General features: G+C 40.1%; 3 protein-coding genes across 6 annotated transcripts; 1 reads left to right on the forward strand and 2 right to left on the reverse strand.

Moving 5' to 3' along the window:
- The first annotated feature begins 1,816 nt into the window (after positions 1 to 1,816).
- On the forward strand, positions 1,817 to 9,459 carry agpat9l (1-acylglycerol-3-phosphate O-acyltransferase 9, like). The gene is made up of 14 exons (XM_034691843.1): positions 1,817 to 1,945; positions 2,204 to 2,410; positions 2,524 to 2,590; positions 4,126 to 4,274; positions 4,391 to 4,533; positions 5,474 to 5,548; positions 5,661 to 5,750; positions 5,838 to 5,931; positions 6,019 to 6,134; positions 6,484 to 6,539; positions 6,731 to 6,816; positions 6,911 to 7,039; positions 7,168 to 7,247; positions 7,912 to 9,459. The coding sequence occupies exons 2-14, from the start codon at positions 2,267 to 2,269 to the stop codon at positions 8,018 to 8,020; spliced, it is 1,338 nt and encodes a 445-aa protein (XP_034547734.1). The 5' UTR covers positions 1,817 to 1,945; positions 2,204 to 2,266; the 3' UTR covers positions 8,021 to 9,459.
- Positions 9,460 to 12,165: 2,706 nt separating this feature from the next.
- Positions 12,166 to 13,708, reverse strand: myl7 (myosin, light chain 7, regulatory). The gene is made up of 7 exons (XM_034692311.1): positions 13,615 to 13,708; positions 13,309 to 13,410; positions 13,112 to 13,187; positions 12,878 to 12,982; positions 12,700 to 12,778; positions 12,536 to 12,584; positions 12,166 to 12,445 (listed from the first exon to the last, which is right to left on the reverse strand). The coding sequence occupies exons 1-7, from the start codon at positions 13,615 to 13,617 to the stop codon at positions 12,341 to 12,343; spliced, it is 519 nt and encodes a 172-aa protein (XP_034548202.1). The 5' UTR covers positions 13,618 to 13,708; the 3' UTR covers positions 12,166 to 12,340.
- A 535-nt stretch (positions 13,709 to 14,243) lies between these two features.
- On the reverse strand, positions 14,244 to 20,919 carry gck (glucokinase (hexokinase 4)). Of its 4 annotated transcripts, none has more exons than XM_034691593.1 (12): positions 20,197 to 20,919; positions 18,154 to 18,316; positions 17,915 to 18,069; positions 17,594 to 17,713; positions 17,347 to 17,442; positions 17,154 to 17,253; positions 16,873 to 17,056; positions 16,027 to 16,182; positions 15,415 to 15,648; positions 15,146 to 15,252; positions 14,940 to 15,055; positions 14,264 to 14,832 (listed from the first exon to the last, which is right to left on the reverse strand). In XM_034691593.1, exons 1-12 carry the CDS (start codon positions 20,239 to 20,241, stop codon positions 14,803 to 14,805), a joined length of 1,506 nt encoding a protein of 501 aa, XP_034547484.1. In that variant the 5' UTR covers positions 20,242 to 20,919; the 3' UTR covers positions 14,264 to 14,802. The 4 variants fall into 4 exon arrangements, with proteins under 4 accessions (XP_034547485.1, XP_034547487.1, XP_034547484.1 ...); XM_034691595.1 differs by having other exon boundaries at positions 20,791 to 20,906; XM_034691594.1 differs by lacking the exon at positions 15,146 to 15,252 and having other exon boundaries at positions 14,244 to 14,832; positions 20,197 to 20,917.
- Positions 20,920 to 21,111: the final 192 nt, after the last annotated feature.

Consider the following 21,111-nt stretch of genomic DNA (forward strand, 5'->3'; position numbering starts at 1 on the left):
ACAGCAATGTGCAACAGACTGTGAAATGTCTGAACCTTGAAAATAATCAGGACCTATTGTGACTCATATGGAGAAAGACATAGCCTTTTAAGCAGGGTGAATACCTCAGGAGGCTGCCCCTTGTTGTGGTTTTGTAACATGTCTGACGGCTTTGGGGAATTTAAGATTAGCATTAGCATCACTGTCCACCAACATGCAGCAGTGACCAGTCAGCATTTCAGCAGGAGAAGGGGATCCATGCTGCAAAATGAAAAGATATGCTGACAAATTATTTCATGATTCTAAAGGAAAAACGAAAAAGAAGAAAGAAACAGTTTCCCTAAACCATTTCATAACCATGATAAACATTTCATTAAATGCTAAAAATACTTCACTAAATGCAAATACATTTTGCAGGTAGTGAGTGTTTTTCATTGTATAAAATCGTTTTGTTGTTGTTCATGAAGTAGAATATTGATTGAGATATTTTTTGCAGTCATTAAATGTTTGTGCAGTTGATCTTTAAGGCCACCATAGATAGAAACCTGCAAAATGCAACCCAATAGGGAAATGATGGAAGAAGAAAAATGAATAAAAATCCAGAATTATCACTTGCAATCAATAAAACCAAGTAAACAGCATCACCTTCAAAAACAGTGTCCTGCCATGTCCAACATGGAAACTAAACTAAACAATTAGCTCAATTTTGTTTTATTATGTCATATTGTTAGCAGCTTTTTCTGAAGCAATTAGGTAATTTTTCTAAGATTAAGATATCTTGTCAGGGACAGAGACACCCCATACACCAGATAAATTACTGACATAGGACTCTGAACAAAATGCAGCAACACACAGAGTCTGAAAAACCACCAACAGCAGATTGGTTCAGTTAAAGCAGGGGTGTCAAACATGCGGCCCGCGGGCCAAAACCGGCCCGCCAGAGGTTGCAATCCGGCCCACAGAACGACTTTGCAAAGTGAAAAAATTACAGATTAGACATTAACTGCAAATTTTCAATAAAAGTAACTACTATTTTAAATTTGTCCTCTGAGGGTCGCATACAATCATAGTGCTGATGGAGCGCACCTGAACAGCACTTTTTCCCAGGACTTTTTTCTCAAAGTGAGAAAATAGATTACTTGCTGTTTGCATAATCCGGTTGAGATTCATTAAGTCTTTTTAGAGCACTATAAGATGATCCACTAACTACTAACACTAGCACAACACCCCTGCATACAACACTGTCCAGCAAGCAAACAGTTCCTTTCGGAGCTGAGGGGTCCAGGATAGCCAACTTTACCTTCTTCATTATTATAATCTCTATGTTCTTTTGCAGTAAAAATTATACCCTGTGTCAGGTGAATTGATAACTTGTTTGGTGTGTTTGCAGCAGGTTTCAGTGCTTAAAGAGTAAAATGTTCTGCCCCACTATGAGACTCATCATGGAGAACTGTTTTTGTTGAAAGATAGTTGATTACATTTTCAGCACATACTTGTACTATTTTGCACTAAAACAAAGGGAAAAATGTAAAGTTGTCGTTATTTATAGGTTATTATGTTATGATTTTACTGGTCTGGCCCACTTCAGATAAACTTGGGCTGTGTGTGGCCCCTGAACTGAAATGAGTTTGACACCCCTGAGTTAAAGAGTTTAAATTCAATCTGTGTGACAGTGAGTTTGATGCTAACCCTAACACTGAAGACTACAGGTCCTATCACAGGTTATCCTGCAGCATTTCCATCGTCTGAGTTAACCCATGAAGTGGACAGCTCCGTTTTGCCTTTAGCTTCTCATGTGGATTTCCCTGATCCTCTGGCGTCTGTGCTCCCCCCTCTGTCCACAGGAGGCGCTGTGGGGCGCTGAAGCCTGAACTTTGTTCTAGTAGTAAATGGGCGTGTTTTTCTCCCTGAGCTCATAACTTTGAGTTATTCTTCAGGAAGAAAGGACATGGAAAAAGTGTGACAGGTAAGATAAGACTGTGAAACTCGAATGAAATGCTGCTGATTGTCGTTGAAAACAGATGATAATGCGGTCTTACCTACAGGTCCGGTGAGGCTTTTCAGGGATTTGTTTATATTGGCACGAGTGCATGTGATAGTGATCGTCAGTGACTGTTTGTGATCTGTCCCTGTGGGTTTCTGTGACCTATGGAGCGAAAGGTGATTGTAATACTTTTGCAATCGTCGACAGTGATATGACACCACGTTGGTCCCCCATTTGCAGGACTAATCTGCATCCGAGCCACAGGGCTGCTCCTGAACACCTAAGGGAATCCTAACACAGGAGATGGAGGAGTTCTGGTCAGCGGCCCTTTGGGTCCTGACGATCTGGCTGTACCTCATCGTCAGTCTGATCATGATCCCAGCCATGTTTGGCTTCTCACTGGGCATATCTGAGACCTACATGAACATCCTGGTCAAAACATTAGAGGTAAGGTTGTTTTTGTTGATTGTGGTTGTACTGCACATGTGTATGTTCATATTTATATCCAATGGTTGACACAACACATGGTCATACATGTCTCCTGTTTTTCCTCCTTACAGTGGGCCACTCTGAAGATACAAAAAGCAAAAACAGATGAACAAACACTCACACCTTCTCCGTCTAATGGTGAGTGAATAACTTTGTCTTGAAAATGTTAAAGGTCAAGATGAATAACAGACAGTCTGATACATTTTGAGTTGTAAAGGAAGTACATACTTGCGCTATGGGCACTCCTCCACAGAGCAGTCCTACTCATATCCTTGATTGGGAAAGATGGGTGTTAAGTGACAGATGTATGTCATGCTGCAAGACTGGATTTCATAAGATGCATTTTGACAAGTCTGAGCAGGCATGTTGCACTGATATAACCCACATTTGAGAGATGAATTGTTTTATCTGTGCAGCGCAGAATGCAGTGTCCCTGCACAAGTATAAATTTATCTCAGGATGAGAGCTCTGTGACCTTTGTGTCAGGTTTAAGAGGTTGTATTTTGGACTAGAGGGCTGGCTCTCCCTGGCACCATGACTCACTTAACTTTGGAACTTTTATGACAGGCAGCGAGGTGAAGTTGCTTCAGTAACTCTACCTATCTCACAAGACGAAATTACTGAACTCTTTATCAGACACTGAGCTGCACAGGGTGCTATCCCCTGCTGTAACACAGAAAAAAAAATAGTTTTGTCAGCAAAAAGAAGCCTCTGCAAAGTCCAAAGTGTGTCAGGGTTGTATTTATTTCTTCATGTGAAAAGGGATAATGTTTAACAATTAAAATCATGCAAACAGATGTCAATGCACCCTATTTAGCTGTAGTGTTTACCGAAGTGTTAGGCATCGTACATTAAAAATATGCTATATTATGAACGAATGAGAGAGCATACTTCATCATAGTGGAAAAACATAAACAATACAGTTGAACAACAACAAGAAAAGCCATAGTCCTTTTTTAATTCCATAAAGATAAAATATACTAAGACCTTAAAAAGTGGAGGATGAAACGGGAAGTAAAAGTGCTTCATAAACCGAGCTGAATCCGACATTGCTCTTAAAGTTTTGACCTCTGATTGAATTCAAGGTTTTGGACTTTGCCTCCTGGGTTATCAGATCATGTGGAGTAACAGTTCTGAGACCTGTTAAGTGCATGGTGTCAGATCCCGAGCAGGGGAGTCTTCATTGCCTAAGACTGCTCTCTAATCACTTCAAACCTCCTGTTATTATGTATTTCAGGCCAGAGGGTGAAAGGCCATGTTGTAGGTGGACTGATGACACTCTTTGCTAGCTGCTACTAAAAGAAGGACACTAATATCTCCCCTGGAATGTCACTGTATCAGAGCCAGCGTTGCAAGTTGAAATTGGCTTGTTTTGCCAAATGTGTTGCAGAGTAATCGTTGATTTCTATCTCCTAGGAAGTGCATTGATTTATTGTTTTCATTTATTTCTGTGATTTATTTTTCTCTTCAAGTAAAGAGTGAAACATCCTTCCAAGAAACACATTCCTGAATTAACTTTGCTTAATTTTCTTCTGTTTACTCAAACCAATTTGTCCTCAGACACTATTGACACAATCAGATATGCAAGGCTGACTTATCTTCAGATTTGGTATGAAGATATTGACTCATATCAGTAGATTGAACTTTGCTGTGTGTGTGCTTGTGTTCACCAGGCCTCATCCAGAGGGAAGATGGCTCCATGGAGAAAGAGTTTGAGGAACTCAGGCGCAGTCGCCCCAAACCTTCAGTGGGTGGTGATTTTACTCTCAGTGACAGTTTCTATTTCAGCCGGAGAGGTATTGAGAGCATCGTAGAGGATGAGGTATGTATTTACTTAATTAGCATGTCAATGATGAGAAGTTTTCTGTAATAAATAGTTTGAAACTTAAAATTTAAAGTGGTCAGTGTCTGCTTGTTATAAACTTTTTTTAAATTTAGGTGACCCAGCGCTTTTCTTCCGAAGAGCTGGTGTCCTGGAACTTGCTGACTCGCACTAATGACTTTCAATACATCAGTCTGAAGCTGACGCTGGTTTACGGCATCGGCATCTTTCTGAGATACTGCATCCTTGCCCCTCTCAGGTATATCGACTTTGCATACAGTCTTATTCTACAGAGTAAAGCTTCTGTAAAATAAATGTAGTATTTTTATAAACAGCAGCACTCTAAACATGTGTGTTTCCTAATGACTAAGTATATTGAAGTCTATCAGGAAACTAACTAGCTTTCAAGCTGATTTACTACCTCAGTAATCATTTCCTGTTGAGTTTATTGTCTTTATTGCTAGTTACACATGTTTTTCAATACAGAGCCATGTGTATTTTGTAAATTGCACAATATTTCAGTCTTTACTAGCTGATAAAGCAAAGCATTCTTTCAGCTCTTAGCTGCCTTGGGATTTTCAAGGCACCACCATGTCAGCCTGTCAACCAGGATTCCACCTACTTCTCTAAAGATGGTGACTGTTGGCTCCAAAAATCCAAAATAGCGAAAGACAGATTGCTTAACTGCAGGCCTTTAAACAGTATTAAGTCAGTGATAATAAGATGACTGTGTCCATCCTAATATACTGACACAGTCTTTGTTTTTTAAACATTACACATGGCTGAAATGGAAACAAAGCAAAAGATGTAAGTTGCAAGACAGAGAGAAGTCCTGTGAAACTTAGATCCCAGACTGCTTACTTCTCCATAAATGTGTTAAACTGTTGCACCAGAAAGAAACTGTTGATCTTCTAATCTATCTGTCACCTTTCAGTCCATGAATTGCACTATTAGTAGTATTAGTATTTAGTATATTCAAGCCAGGCATATTTTAACACCCTGTTTTCTGACTGTGGGACTTGCAGTTTGTGAAAGCTTGAGTTTTAATGTGTGTTATGATTAGTTAACCTTTGATTTACATATAGTAATATCCTCATGGGCCTTGTAGCTACACTTCATATGTTTTTTAGCACTTACTGAGTTTTTAATTTTTCTTTTAGTAAAATAAATGTGAGCTATATGTGCTCCTCTTTCTCCAGGATAACACTGGCCTGCATCGGCCTCACCTGGTTGGTCATAGGAACATCTGCAGTTGGATTACTTCCAAATTGGAGGTGATTGCAACTTACACTGATTACTTCTTAAAACTCATATTCTACATAACTTTTCATGATGGTAGGGACTCCCTCCTCTCCAATGCTTGATTGTTTCTGTGTGTGTTTACAGGATTAAGTATTGGCTCAGTGAGTGGGTCCATGTGATGTGCTACAGGATCTGTGCTCGAGGACTCTCTGCCACCATCCGCTATCACAATAGGTAAGTGAGCCTCCATACCACATCAGCCTCTTATGAATATCAGTGTTTTTTTGTAGCTGACTTCGTGTTTTTACTTCACAACAACAGGGAAAACAAACCTAAGAAAGGAGGAATATGTGTGGCCAATCACACCAGTCCTATTGACATTGTGATTCTCTGCAATGATGGTTGTTATGCGATGGTAAACAGGCAGCTTCTTTCATTCAAACATTTCCATGCTCACATATAATACTTAATGCTGAAATATGATGATAAATTTGTTTATCAGGTGGGTCAGATCCATGGAGGATTGATGGGAGTCTTGCAGAGAGCCATGGTGAGGTCCTGTCCTCATGTCTGGTTTGAGAGAGCAGAGATGAAAGATCGCCACCTTGTGACCAAAAGGTTGGTGAACCTCAGCACAAGTCTTCGGGCTTGTTGTTGCACGTCCTTATCTTGAATATTTTCCTTCAATGGCTGCACCAAACGAGGTTTGCATTTTTTCCTGGCGGTGAAATCTTCTAAAATTTCCATATCTCTAACTGTTCAAACATGAGCAGATTCGTTTTAGAAAGCAGCTTCTGAACAGTGACTCACACAGTTTCCAGTACTTCATCATATCACATCTTCACCCAGACATAGTTCCAGATGTTTGATGTATTGTTTCAATTGTGAAAAAAACCTTCAAAGGTGCAATGTGAAGACAATCATACAGCATGAAATGTTTTCCATTCCGTCTTTGTGCTTCTTCCAGGTTGAAGGATCATGTGAATGACAAGACAAAGCTCCCCATATTGATATTTCCAGAGGGTGAGTGTGACCATGTGCAGAGATAGAGTTACTTTCTCCACATTTGTTTTCTGTAGTCTCTGATCATCAAAGATAAGACTCAGGGAAATATTTTTGTTAGTGGTGATAAATGAACAGCTTCTATATGCAGCTTTGGCCCGAGCTCACACAGCTCTGTCCCCCTTTCATCTCCTCATGTCTTGTTTCCGTAGGAACCTGCGTCAACAACACATCTGTCATGATGTTCAAGAAGGGAAGTTTTGAAATCGGAGCAACAATATACCCAGTAGCCATTAAGGTACTTCAATCCTGGCAGTCATTAAAGCTCCATCCCTTTTACAGGTATATGAAGTTCTGTCCTTCACTGCACCTGTGTGTGTTTTCTTTCTCAGTATGACCCAAAGTTTGGAGACGCTTTCTGGAACAGCTCCAAGTACAGTATGGTTAGTTACCTGCTAATGATGATGACCAGCTGGGCCCTCGTCTGTAACGTCTGGTACCTGCCAGCCATGCACCAACAGGTGGGTATGACAAATGCTGATTCCCCTGTGAGGCCAGGAGGTGCCACCCTGGACCACCTGCAAATGTAAACACACTCACATACACTCCAGCAGACTGAGTTTGTTTTTGTTTTATTTAATTATGTCAGGAGGGAGAAGATGCGGTCCAGTTTGCCAACAGAGTAAAGTCAGCCATCGCTCACCAGGGAGGACTGGTAGATCTGCAGTGGTAAGACTGTTTCCTTTTTAATACAACATTAAGTTCAGACCAAGTCATTTGATTGGACAGAATTAAATCCATGTGTGCTGATACACTTAAGAGTAGGTTCTCTGAACCACAAAAATCAACTAATTTCCTGAAACAGTCCAGTTCCTGAAGTAGTCATGTAGTCAGGAGCCAAAATTAAAATGAAGTAAACAAAAACAAAACAATAATCTGTTATTTCTCGTGACTCTTTACTAGTATATTCTGCTTGTTAATATGTACTCATGTATAATGGCAATATCATACTAGAGGCTGTGCTGTTATTTAGTACAACAACACTCCCTCTTGTGTGATATGTCTTACATTTTGATCTATAGTCATTTAAATCTCTGTTAAAGTACAGTTCAGTCCAGCCAATGTTGGATCTGTGACTTAAAAAAGCTATGTTTAGTTATATTAAATCATAGCCGGTGGAAAAATCTGTAATGGTTGAGCTTGAAGTGTCCCCTTACAGGACTTTGTAAAAAAAAAAAAAAAGTACAGCAGTGAAAACATTTTTATTCCACTGAGGGACATTTAGCACTATACCTGAAAGTCATACATAAAAAAACACAGCAATACTGTACAATACAATATTGACATTATATCAGATTAGTGTCACCACTGACAGAGTGTTCTGTCTCTACAGGGACGGAGGCCTGAAGAGGGCAAAGGTGAAAGAGTCCTTTAAAGAGCAGCAGCAAAAGCAGTACAGCAGCATGGTGGTGGGAGATGACAGCAGCGGCCACAGTGACTGAGATCCTCAAGCAGCAGGCTGCACAAGCCCCAGCCCTGTTCTTGGAGATTATACACTGGAAAACCAGCCTTTTCTCTTTAAAAGCATGTTCTTATTCACTGGACCTTATGGCGAGTACTGCCAAGTGGACCTCAACACATTGTGAAACCTCAGGTACTGCTATCAGGAGGAGAGTGTAAGTGATTCTGAGAATCACAAGTGCAATATAGAACTTTTTGTAAAATGGACTGACTTTGGGTTAAAAGGAAAGCTCTATGTTTTAACTGCTTTTGAAGGTACTGTATTGTTAATGCTCTTAATGAAATGTGTGATCTCAAATGAGCCACTGTTTAGAAAAACTGAAATTATGTCTCTGATCTCACCAGTAGTCATTATGTTTTTAAATACATTTTAGTTAACACTTTTAACACCTGTGGTGTGATCGAGCAATGGTGAGAGAAATGTGGAGGTAGCTGTGATATTTTTACAATTTAACATCACCAATTCTTTTGTCCAGAAAGACGATTATGATTGAAATATGGATTTTACACCTTTTGGTATTTAACTGCAACATAACCAATATTGACAAGCACCAATTTAACAAGGTGTAATGTAAAAACAACTTTTGAACAAGTTCCCTTTTTTGGATTTTCTCTAATTTACTTCCTTTTTTTGCACGGTGTCTTAAGTTACCCTCGACCCCTCACTATTTTTTCACTCAACTGGAAAGGTTAACTAAGGACACAAGAGACACGAGGGTTTGGCACTTAAATAATACATGACGATGATGATGTTGAGAGTGAGAAGCTCAGTTCATTAAATGTCCACACGAGATGTGTCTGCCTTAAAGGAGAACACACAGCTGAGACTTTTTGGATCCATCTCCACTGGTTGTTTTCCCTGAAGTTTGATCCTCAGTGCTGCTGTTTCTCTGTGGGATCTCCTCTTTGGCCACTAAACGCAGATTAAAGAAGGAAAAATCACTATGGACACAATCCTGGAACGTATTTTGTTTGAAATGATAAGTTCTCTCACCTTCACTCTCATCCTGAACACTTAGAGCCGTGTGCTCCTGCACGTTCTGTGTAGAAACAAACGTCACGTTAATCACAGTCACAGTATCATAAAGTCTCTGATAGCTTTAGTTCTGAACTTCTGAATGTCAGCACGTACCGGCAGCACGTTGATTTTGTTCTTCTTTTTCTGTTCTTGGTATCTGCAAATATCATCAATGAAAAGTTTACATGTCAGAGATAAAAATTGAACTGAGTCTGTTTTTTAGTGAGACAGCCACAAGAAACTAATTCTATGTTGAAGTATTTATGAGCCTGATTAGTGCTCCCAACATCTGTCTCTTTCTGCACTGTTCAAATAACAAAGAGGGTTATGATGCATGTAAAATGAAGCTTCTTTTATCACCCGGCAATAAAAGCCAATAAAGCTGCTCTGTGAAAAATGTTGGATCTGAATGAGCTCAATTCTTTCTCTATTCAGAGCAAATAAAATTTCAATTTGTTTCTATCAGCTTGACTGTGAATTGTTAAAGTTAATGTGATTACTGTTCAACAGTTGCAAAAGCAAAGGTTGTTGCAGTCTAAACACTGATACATTTCTTTTATCTCTCCCAGGTAAAGAAACAAGATTCAACCACATTTCTATGCACTTTCTCCCAATAATTCATTTGAATTTAAATACCACAGAAAACAACTTAAAAGAACAAACACTGTGGATATTAGATGCACTCTCTTTGAGTAAATGTGTAATGATGTACCCACAGCTGCAGATAGGAGTCACAGTTCCTGTTTGGTTTGGTGTTCCTCTTCCCCCCGTTTGCTGTGCTGGCATCTGCTCCTCCATCCGCCCTGCCTTTAGCTCCAGATGCAATAGGCATCTGTGTCGGTCGGCAGAAGGACAGATTTCATCAATCAAAGATTAACTCACGCTCGTCTGGCTGCTGCCCTGCTGCTGCTGTGAATGTGCTGTAAGAGGAGCTTGCCTTGCAGTGGTTCACAGCCTCTCGTCCCCTCTGGTTGTGGACCGGCTGTTTGCTGTGTGAGCAGGAACACGTGGTGTGAGGAGATTATGGGGGTGTTTGTTGTTGTATCCATGGCAACAGGGCTCCATAAGAATGGGGCGGCAGTGAGGCCTATGTGAACAAGACGGGTCCACTGACATCTGCTTTACTCTAGGCTACTTAATGCTTCTTGATGAATCTAGTTTACTTTAAGTGAAAAACCTTAAAGGAAAACATTCTTTAGAGGTTTGATTAGTCTCCAAAAATGAGAAAAACTTTCTAACCAGTTGTTTCAAATTTCATCCACTTGTTTCTAAAACGGTTTTATTGTTTTTCTGAGACTTTCTTACTATAGGCTACAGAAAAACAAAAGTCCCAGTACAACAACTCTTGTAAATACAACCTTCTTTCTCATAGACTGAATCGAAATTTTCAAATCATTAAACTTTAGTTAATAATTAAAACCAAAAGTTTTTTTGTCTTTTGAAAATTTCCTTCAATTTCATTTGTACCTATCAATGCTCTATGTTTAATTATTGACAAAGGCCCAACATCAAGACCCTTATCTCATCTTAATTCACCATGAGTAGAGGACTTTGCATTATTAAGCTAGTTACAGCAGCAAGGACATATTCCTTTTAACAGGAACAAACCTTGAGCAGAACCAGACTCACAGACAGCTACCTGCCATCACAGAGTTGGGGTTAGAGAGAGAGAGAGAGAGAGAGAGAGAGAGAGAGAGAGAGAGAGAGAGAGAGAGAGAGAGAGAGAGAGAGAGAGAGAGAGGAAATTTTAACATGGCAATAAATGCACTTAAAGAAAAAGCACAGAGGGCATTCTATGCATTATAAACCAAATTATTCAAGATTAACATTCCAATTAGAATCTGGACAAAAATAATTGATAGTGTAATTGTACCTATAGCTCTGTATGGAAGTTAGATCTGGGGCCCCCTCAGTAGACTGGAGCATGGCTCATGGGACAAACACCCAATATAGGCTCTCCATACTGAATTCTGTAGAAGAATCCTACGTGTTCAAAGAAAAACTCCAAATAACACCTGCCGAGCAGAACTGGGACATTTCCCCATTACTGTTAAACATTCAGAAACGGGCAATCAAATTTTGGACATATCTAAATTTAAGCCCAAAAGACTCACTTCAATATAAAGCACTAAAAACCCAAGAGCTGAACCCTGAAAACTCTCCCCTTAGTCAGCTGGTGAGGAAGCTAATCAACTAGACTCTAGTCAGCACTGATCCAAAACACAACCAAATTAAACTCATCATGAAGCATTCCAAAGATCTGTATTTAGAACACTGGAGAAACCAAACAAAGACCCAAAGTAGAATGAATTGTTATTTGACCCTAAACCGTGATTATAAATTATCTGAATATCTGTACAGTGTCAGAGATACAAAACAAAGACGTATCCTGACCAAAAACAGGCTGAGTGACCACCAGCTAGCTGTAGAGACAGGGAGACACAGGCAGACATGGCTGCCCAGAGAGGAGCGTCTATGTGCTCACTGCTCTACAGGGGACATAGAGACAGAGATGCACTCCCTCCTCCACTGTAACAAGTTCTCTTTACTTAGAGATTCCCACTACAGGGAAATTACTAACATGGTACCAAACTTCCCAACATTAACCCCAGAAGAGAAACCGTCAGTTCTCCTGGGGGAAGGGTCAGCAGCTCCTCTGTCTGCCTGTCAGAGCCTGAGGGATGCACCATCCCATAATATCTGATTTTAGGTGAAGGTTTTATGAGCATACCGCATCAAGTGAGGACATTGAGATATGCTGTATGGGTAATCGTTCATTAATGCATATAAAATATGTAATATATATAAGATGTATTTAATATGTAATAAATATAATATGTTATGAATATATATGTAATGTATGTATATGAATTGTATGTGCTTTGGCAATAACATGTCTTTGTTCATACCAGTAAAGCAAATTTGAATTGAACTGAATTGAATTTAGAGAAAGGTGATGAGATGGATAGTAGTAGTAGTTGTTGCTGCAGGAGTCTGCCACGTCCATAGCAGCAGGTCGTCCATTTGTATGGACCCAATTCAGACGAAGCTGAATTTAATGTATCTCTTTGAAATAAAAAGGTACAAGTCATTTTGCATGCAGCAGTTTAGATTTTTATTCTGGGATCACAGCCATGGTAAAAAGTTGTAGTCCAAACTTATCAAAAAGAGTATTTTTCAATCAACAGAGATGTTTTTGGAGAGCCCACATTTTATTCTCTGAAGTGAATAAACAATAACCAACTTCCAACATCCAGTCTAAAACCAGTGTTTTAATTCTCTTTTAGGATTCTTCCTTCTCATCTCCGTGTGTGATGATGTAACAGAGAGACTTGTAGTCAATGTTGCCGGTGGGGTCGATGGGAGCCAGAGCTAAGGCCTGATCCACCTACAGAGGTTTATGAAGGCACAGTTTGATCAATGAAGATTACAGTTTCAGAGAAAATGATGACTCTTTACAGAAATAGGAAACACATACCTCCTCTGTTGTGAATTTGTCAGCCTGGTTCATCAGTAACCGTTTAAACCTGGACAAAGAGGAAGGACACAGAGTTTCAAAGGAGGGGTAAATTAAGAGATTGTGATGTTACAGCAACATTTAAATATGAATAACATGAAAGCTGATCATAAAACATATCTTACTCATCCTTATTTACAAAGCCTGTCCCATTGGGGTCAAAAAGTTTGAAAGCAGCGAGGATAGTGTCCTCAGGGTCGGTGCCTGGATAAAACAAAGCGATCTTGAGCTTCTTTTTTTTATTCAACAAAGAAAAGTTCTAAACTTACAACAACTAACAACAGGTCTGTGAAAAGCGCTCACCGTTGAGCTTCTCTCCAAATAGAGTGAGGAACACGGTGAAGTTGATGGGACCCTTCCCCTCATTCAACATCTCATCCAGCTCCTCATCATTGACGTTAAGCTTCCCTGGTATACACAAACAAATGCACAAACAGTAAAGAATCAAATTGAGGGTCGTTTTATTAGTATGGCTACTTTTTATTTCTTTACAAATAAATAAGTTCAAGAGATCATGCAGTTAATGTAAAGAATTACCCAGCTGTCCATAGGTCTCCTTCAGGTCCTGTTTTTTGATGACACCGTCTCTGTCTTGGTCGATGCAGCCAAAAGCCTGAACAGGAAAAGCACTAAATTATACAATGATGAATATTTGGAATCACATTTTTAAACTTTTTTCTCTTGACTTTGGTGTTTTCACAAATGCATGGTTTTTCAAAAAGACAACTGTGTACCTCCTTGAACTCCTGTATCTGTGACTGCTCGAACATGGAGAAGACATTGGAGCAGGACTTCTGTGCTCCCCTCTGTCTCTTATTGGAGGCCTTCTTACTTGCCTTAGAGGATGAACAAACACAAACGATATAGAGTTGTACTGTTCAAAAAAATCAGTTAGAAGTACACATAAATCGTTTCACAATATCAAGATGATGCTTTTGAAGGACACAAAAATCTTAATATAAGACAATCATATTATTTCCAGGCTGCCCTTTTTAGAATAATGACTGAATGAAAGTATTGAAAGAGGCTCACTGACTTACCATGACTGAGTGGTCGTACGTGGACTCCCAGCAGCGCTGTGGTGCTGGGGAGGGTTTTATGTACCCCCCATCTTATCTCCTACCCTCCTGTAATAGCTTTTGCTGGGCAGCAAAGCCCCTTACATGGCCATAGCTGCTCTCTGTGTGTCACTAAAGGGATACTGATAAGAAGTGAAGCAGTTAGGATTCCTCTGGCTGGAAAGTAAAGATATGAAGAGGAGACGGGCAAAAGTGACCTCTGACATTTGACAGGAACACCTCAGAGGGAAAATCTTACTCTGGAGGTGTTTTGAATTGACGTGTATGGACTTCAATTTTTTTCCCCCTGTAGTTTACTTTGTTCTGCTTGTGGATCAATAGGTATTATCTTCATCGACTGAAAAATCACAGCCTGTGCAGGGAATCGTTTATTCCCAGCAGCCCTAGAGGTTATGATTGAAGACTACAAAGTATGTGGGTAATATTTTTATAACTGATAAATGAATGTGTTGTTGTTGTGTCTCAGGTGTATTACAGCATCTGGAGTTTGTTACATTCATGGCAAACCTTGGTGTTCTATTCTGAGATGTCCTGTTAGAAACTCTTACTCTGAGACATTTTTGCATTTTAAAGAAAACACATGAATTTTTAATGTACAATACCTCAGTTTATTTAAGTAATTCTATATACAGGTAAGCATATTCACATCAAGTACATTTTATAACGCAAAAATGAGAAATTACAACCTTCAGGCAGACATACATAAGGTCATAAACATAAGATTTAAATAAACAATGTAAGAAAAAAAAAAGAAACATTTCATTGTTTACAAGAAGAATTAATAAACAACAAAGCAGTGAACCAGATTAAGTCATGTCTTACAATATTATTTACAAAATCAATCCTTGTGTTGAACATGAACACGTTTGCACTTTGTATATAATTTACAATCATACATTGTACTATCATTCATACCCAAACATCAGCAACAGGCGATAGGTGATATATAAGTAGCATGCTTTTTTAAAGCGCTTTCATGCCGCTTATGTTGTGAGTGCAACAGCAAACCGATCCTTTAACTTCAGAAACATGTAAATTGCTACAGGTTAAGTTGAATACTACCAAATATAGTCTATAATACAAGTCTTTGCCGCATTCTTCATATTACATCCTCCAGTGGTGAGTTTCCAGTTTGCAGATTCATATCTTTCACAGTTCGAAGAAGACCAGAGCTGCCATCTGTGGATGACATGTCATCAAAGTTCTCAGATCAGAGTTCAGGCTCGCTTCACAAGCTCGACGCACAGCTCCCTTTTAATGTGTCAACATGCATGCGGCCATCTTACAGGCCACTGCTGAGATGAGAGCAGCTCCACGACCGCTCCCCTCCTCTGACTGGATGAAGGTGATCTCACAGTGAGGCGTGAGGTCCCTGACGATTTTGTGGAACCTTTCACGGAAACTGAGACAAAGAGAAAACAAGTTCAGTCAAACCCGCATCACTCCTACTCCCTTTTCTTTAATATATACTACAGCTGTTTACAATGTTTACCTTTGTATGTTTCATTTGATGAAACAAGTACAGGAAGAAGAAATAGGGTTAAAGCTATATTCACAGTTGATTCCTCATCATATGACTGCTGAATGTTGGAGTATTGCCTGTGATTGGAGTTACACCGGATTAATTTTCTATCCATGTTGACAACTACTAAAAATTATCTTTTTGTAGCCACCAAATAAGCACCATTTTTCCTTCACAAAGTTCTTTAACATAACCTAACCCAGATATTCTACAGTCCAGAGCAGCAGGGTGTCTCTCACCATGGGTGCAGTTTGTAGACAGAACCATCAACCCCCACTGTGATATTCAGGGCTTCCTGACTGCGTCGCTCACGCATCAGGTTGAGGACACCAGCAAGCCCTGCGCCACACATGTGAGCAGAGCGAGTGGAAACACTCTCGCAGACCAGACGGACAATGTCACAGTCCAGCTCTGATGGCAGAACGCACAGCGAGGACAGGATGTTGTAGATCTGTTTCCTGTCCCCAATGTCACTGAAAAAAGAGCAAAAAGATAAACTGAAAAAGGGAAATGTTTCTAGTTCATGTTATATATTACGCTTCTGTTGTAAGGAGTCAAATGTGAAAACAAGTTTCTCAAACTACAGCAGGGGTTAACAAAAGCAAGTTCAGTGAAACAAATTTCTTACTGGTATTCCCCATCAATACTGTTGTATAAGCATGTGTCATCAGCGTATACGCTTATATGACATGTCAGCCTGCACGTCTCCCTTCGCTTTCCTTCTGTGTTCATGCAAATGTAATGATTGGATAAGCAGTGTCTTAATGTAGGTTGCGTTTCAGTGCAGCAGCTCTATGAAGATGTAGTTATTTAGTGCTAGTAGATCACTGTTAGGATTCACTGATGCTCACCTCTCCACCTGTGAGACGTAGCGCGTCTCAAAGCTGCCTCGTGTCTTCAGCAGCTCTGAGGCTTCCCCGTTAAACAGCAGGTCTTCATTCACCAGTTTCATCAAAACGAGTCTGACCAGCTCACCCATATACTTCCCACTGATCAGCTTCTCGTACCTACAGGAGGCGAGGGCAAAAGAAGAGAAGGGCGTCTTTTAAAATAGAGAAAAGTTAAAGGGGAAGTTTGGGGAAAAGTCGAGAGAGGATTTTGAAATGTTACAAAAAACAGGAAGGATGTGAATTTAACAAAACACATGAGCAGCCAGCTTTCTTTCTTAAAGCAGGCTGGTGGAGAAGAAGAGCGGATGAGGAAGACAACGTCAGTGCTAATGAGGCTGAATGAGGCTGGCCTCAGCAGTTGTCTGTGTGAAGGGGCTGCTGGTGTAAAAGGTAAACAGCCATTAGTTCCACAGGTACTGTAGCAGGCAGCAGAGGGGGGATCATTAATCTGATAGCCCCACCCGCGGACTGACCACTGACGTATGAGGGCTCTGATCATTTACAAACATCCTCAGGAAAATCACCTGGTAGCCTAGCAACTCCACAAAGACCCAAGGTGAGAGTCAGGTGAGTATTGCCACAGAAAGGTAATTAATCCAGAGAAACAACGAGAGAATGAGAGAGGGAGTGTGTGGCACGTTTTAAATAAGTGTTAATCTTTCACTACCAGCACGTTTAGAGATACATTACTGGAAGCGTGAATGTCTAATGACAAACTCATGGGTTCATGTGTTTACAGTAAATGAAGATGGGTGACAGGTACAGTAGGGCTGCTTTTTATTTAACTGGCTGCACCCCAATACTCACAGCTGGTGTCCGGGGTTAATTGAGGTCTCGTCAACCACTTTATCGTACTCCAGTCTGAACTCCTCCAGCTCTCCATTTTTTCCAAATGCCCCCCACTCGGTGTTCACACACATCCGGCCCTCTTCACCTTCGACCAGCTCCACAGTCTTCATCTCCTCCATGTAGCACGCATTACAACCAGTACCTAGTCAGAGACGGAGGAAAAATATGAACCTCAGATGTGCTTTGGTGTGCTTTTTTCTGCACTGAAGTGTGATGGTTCTTTGTTTTGAAATACTCACCAACAATCATCCCAACTTCACAGCTGCGATCCTCATAATAACAGGAAATCATGGTGGCTACTGTGTCATTCACCATGGCAACAACATCCATCTCAAAGTCCTAAATGACAACACAATCATGAATTACAGTTAGAGCCATAACCTGACCAGACAAAATCATAACATAAATTCATCCTTATTCTCATGGACTCACCCCTCGTCTCTTGATAGCATCTCTGAGTAAACCCACAACATTGTTTCCTTCTGCTCCGGATGCCTTGAAGCCTTTAGTCCAGTTCAGCAGGATGCCCTGAGGGAGGAAAAGAAACCTTGAAGTAAAACCTTAAAATACTTGCAGAGTTTTGGTCAATGAAATAGATACACCCCCTTTTTTGGGAGTGTGGGGTGGGGGTGATGAGTAATCTCTTAACATATTTCCTCTGTACATCATAAAATCAAACCTTGTCAATGTCCTCATGTCGTACAGGAAAGGAGAAAGTGAACCCCAGAGGGAGCTTCTTGTGCTTAATGTGATGCTTGTCCAAAAAGTCTGACATACACTCTGCAATATAATCAAACAGCTGCACACAGAGAGAGACAATGAGACATGGGATGTGTACATTCTGCTCAATATTAGTGCTCATTTCATTCTGGGTGGTTTAAAGTCAACAATGACTTTGAGCAGTGTAACAGGTGCCCATCATGGTGCTTTAGCACAGTTTAAAATAGTAATTAGCATTAGTACTGAAAACAATTACTATTCTCACACTACAATCACTGACCATCTCAGCAGTGCCCGTCATTGCATCTTCAGGAATGGAGTACATCTGAGTCTTTGTCTCCACCTTCCAGCTCCTCTCCTCATCTGCCGCCACCTTCACCAGCATCACCCGGAAGTTGGTCCCTCCAAGGTCAAGAGCCAGGAAATCTCCAACCTCTGCCAAAACACACACTTTATCTCAATGCTCGTACTCGCTTTACCCTTTATAAACAATCTTCTGATTGTTAATTAAACACATACCTGATCCCTCAGGGGTGGAGCAGACATAAGTCGGAAGCATTTTGACACTGGCTTCCGCATGTGTCTCTAAACGTAGTCCTCTGCCCATCTCTAGCTGCATCCGCTTCATGACTTCCTTGAGATCTTCCTTATTCAGCCTGAACTCTGAAAGGATCTGTTCCACCTGCAACCGAAAAGAGATTAGAGGTGGTCAGGAGCTGCCCACAGTACAATCTATATACACTATATAAAGTGGAATCATGTCTGAGATCATGAGCCTGAGCAGTGACAGCAAAAAGGAATCAGCATAGACAGATAACATACTCTAGAAGAATAAAACAACAACAAAAAACTTAGAAAAACTAAACTCATAAAATATTTAAACCTCAAAGTCAGTCAGAGAGAAAATACAGCTTTACCATAAAGATTTTATCAACCACTGAGCTGTAGCTACTCAGCATTTTCACCATCTGGTCCAAATGAGAGCTGACACACGGCATCTTCACAGGTTTCACTAAATGAGCCTCAGTGTGTGTGTGTTTCTAGGATTGTGGTGAGTGTGTGTCCACCCTGTGTGTGTGCAGAGTCACTGAAGTGTGAGTTCCTCTGAATGAAAGCCTCAGCTGTTTTAAAGCCCAGGTTAAGTGGGCTGGCCACACCAGATGCAAATGCCCACCCTTTCCTTGTGTCACCCCATCTGGCCATCAGAGTTTAAATGCACGCGCGCGCACACACACACACACACACACACACACACACACACACACACACACACACACACACACACACACACACACATACAGCACTTGTCCAAAAACAAAAAATTGAGGTGACCTAGTTTTTTCAATGTGCAAAGTCATCCTAATCTGGGAAGAGCCACTTTGATTCTTTGACCACCTTAAAACACATTGACCTTGATGATCAGTGCGTAAATTTAGACACTATAACTATATGCAGATGAACTATCTCAGGGGTCCTTTTACCAGAAAAGGTTTTACACAACCTAAACCATTCTTTCATTTATTGTTTCCGTGTCTGACCTGTGACCTCTTTACAGCCCATCAACCTGACACATCAAACAAACTTGAACCTGAACCTTGAGGTGGTTGAACTTCAAATGCCTGAAATTTTTCTTTGTAAATTTAGAAACATGACTAAAATTATCAACAGTGTTTGATGAGGGACCTCTAAAGCCAACAGTTTGTGCTGCAGGTGAAGGTCTCTGCTGCTTATCAGCTCTGACAGTTCACCTGAGCAGAGGTCAGAGCTTTTCTTAGCTCTGACCTCTGAATGTAAGGTAACTGTGACCCTTACATCACAGGGGTGATACACTGACTGATTTCTAACCAAGTCAAATAGTGACACTGATCCAAAGACACAAATAGCCCCACAATGCTCATAAATGATATCATCTTTGAGCTGTTACAAGGAATTTCACTTTGAATAGTTGCTTGGGTTTTGGATAATTCAATTCTTATATCATTTTATATGTTAAGTATCGCCTTTTTTCATTATTGCAATATGACTCAAATGTAGTAATGAGTACAACATTGAAAAAGAAGAAACTATGGCTTATCACTTTATTTACTACAAATTGAGAGTTTAGCCATGGGCTCTCTTAGAATTCATTTGTTGAAAATAGTGTCCTCAAATTTCATTAAGCTGTAAGTTAACATTTTGCCTAAAGAATTAAACACTTAATCACATTACATTAAACTCAACACATACAACCAAGCCATCAAGCAGTTGTCTTGCTTATTCCATAAAATAATGTTGTACTTTTAAAATCATTTAATGGATACACATGAACTTATACTGGATATGAGCTTTTGACGGACACTAATGCACTTACTCATATAGTAACATGCTTTTGCAGACACACATGTAAATAGATGGATTATAATATACAACCCTGAACTTCCATTTAATATTTTATGACATGCAAATGCAAGAAACAGAAAAAAAGTAAAGTTTGCAAAATCCATGCCCAGTGGAAACCATTCGTCATCAGTAAAAGTGGCACCTTAACCATGAAGAAATAAGGATAAACTATTTTTTCTTTACCTTATCCATCGTACCACGGCGAGGACTGAGTGTCCCTCCGGCCATCTGTGCCCTTCAAGTTCACTCGTTCCTCACGGAAATGTTTAATATTCCCAAGTATGATGTTTAGGTGTCTTAACTCTTCATCCGCTCATCAGATGATAAGTTGTTTTATCCTTATGGCAAACTGTCCAAACGCTTCTATATTCCCGAGACGATTTACCCTACATTATTTTCTGCAGCAAGTCTTTCAATGTTTGCATTACTGCAATGGGCCTATTCACACGGCTAAGCTGGCGGGTATTTACAATAACATGAAAATTTTAGATAAAATCGAGCGAGCATCTAAGCAATTAAATAAAAAAAGATAACGCAAGATTCTTGATTACTGTAGAGATATCAGGTTAAAATAAGTAAGTTTGTCTTCATTTTTGTGGTGAACAGAACAAGTCCAGTTAATGTCCACATCCGCACACGAAGAAATCAGCTCCAAGTGAGTTTAAAATATAAATAATAGAAGCTGTATATTCCACCTAATTTGAGTGACTAATCATAATATTTTACAGCAAAAAGAGCAGGAATATTCATGACAAAATACAAGCCTCCACATGTTACCCCATAGCTTCACGCAACAAATACTAGTTCCAGGAAAGACAAAAAACATTTCTCCCCTTGGAGCAGCTGTCAACAGGTGCGCCCAAAGGCTTCGCGGTTTCCATGCCAAAACGATTTCAGTATGTTGCCTAGGAAATGAATTACGGCCACACTTCTGCCATGGAAAACACTTACCACTGAGTTAAGTGACCAGGATAGAATTGTTTAATGGAGCAAGGTTACCTGAGTAAACATCAATTGAGGGTGCCATGTTTTTGGTACACCAAAAAAAAAAAAGAAAAAAGAAAAAAAAATCCAGCTGTTTTGTCTCTTAGAGACACT

This window comes from Notolabrus celidotus, chromosome 9 (genome assembly GCF_009762535.1).
Source record: "Notolabrus celidotus isolate fNotCel1 chromosome 9, fNotCel1.pri, whole genome shotgun sequence".
Taxonomy (NCBI): Eukaryota; Metazoa; Chordata; class Actinopteri; order Labriformes; family Labridae; genus Notolabrus; species Notolabrus celidotus.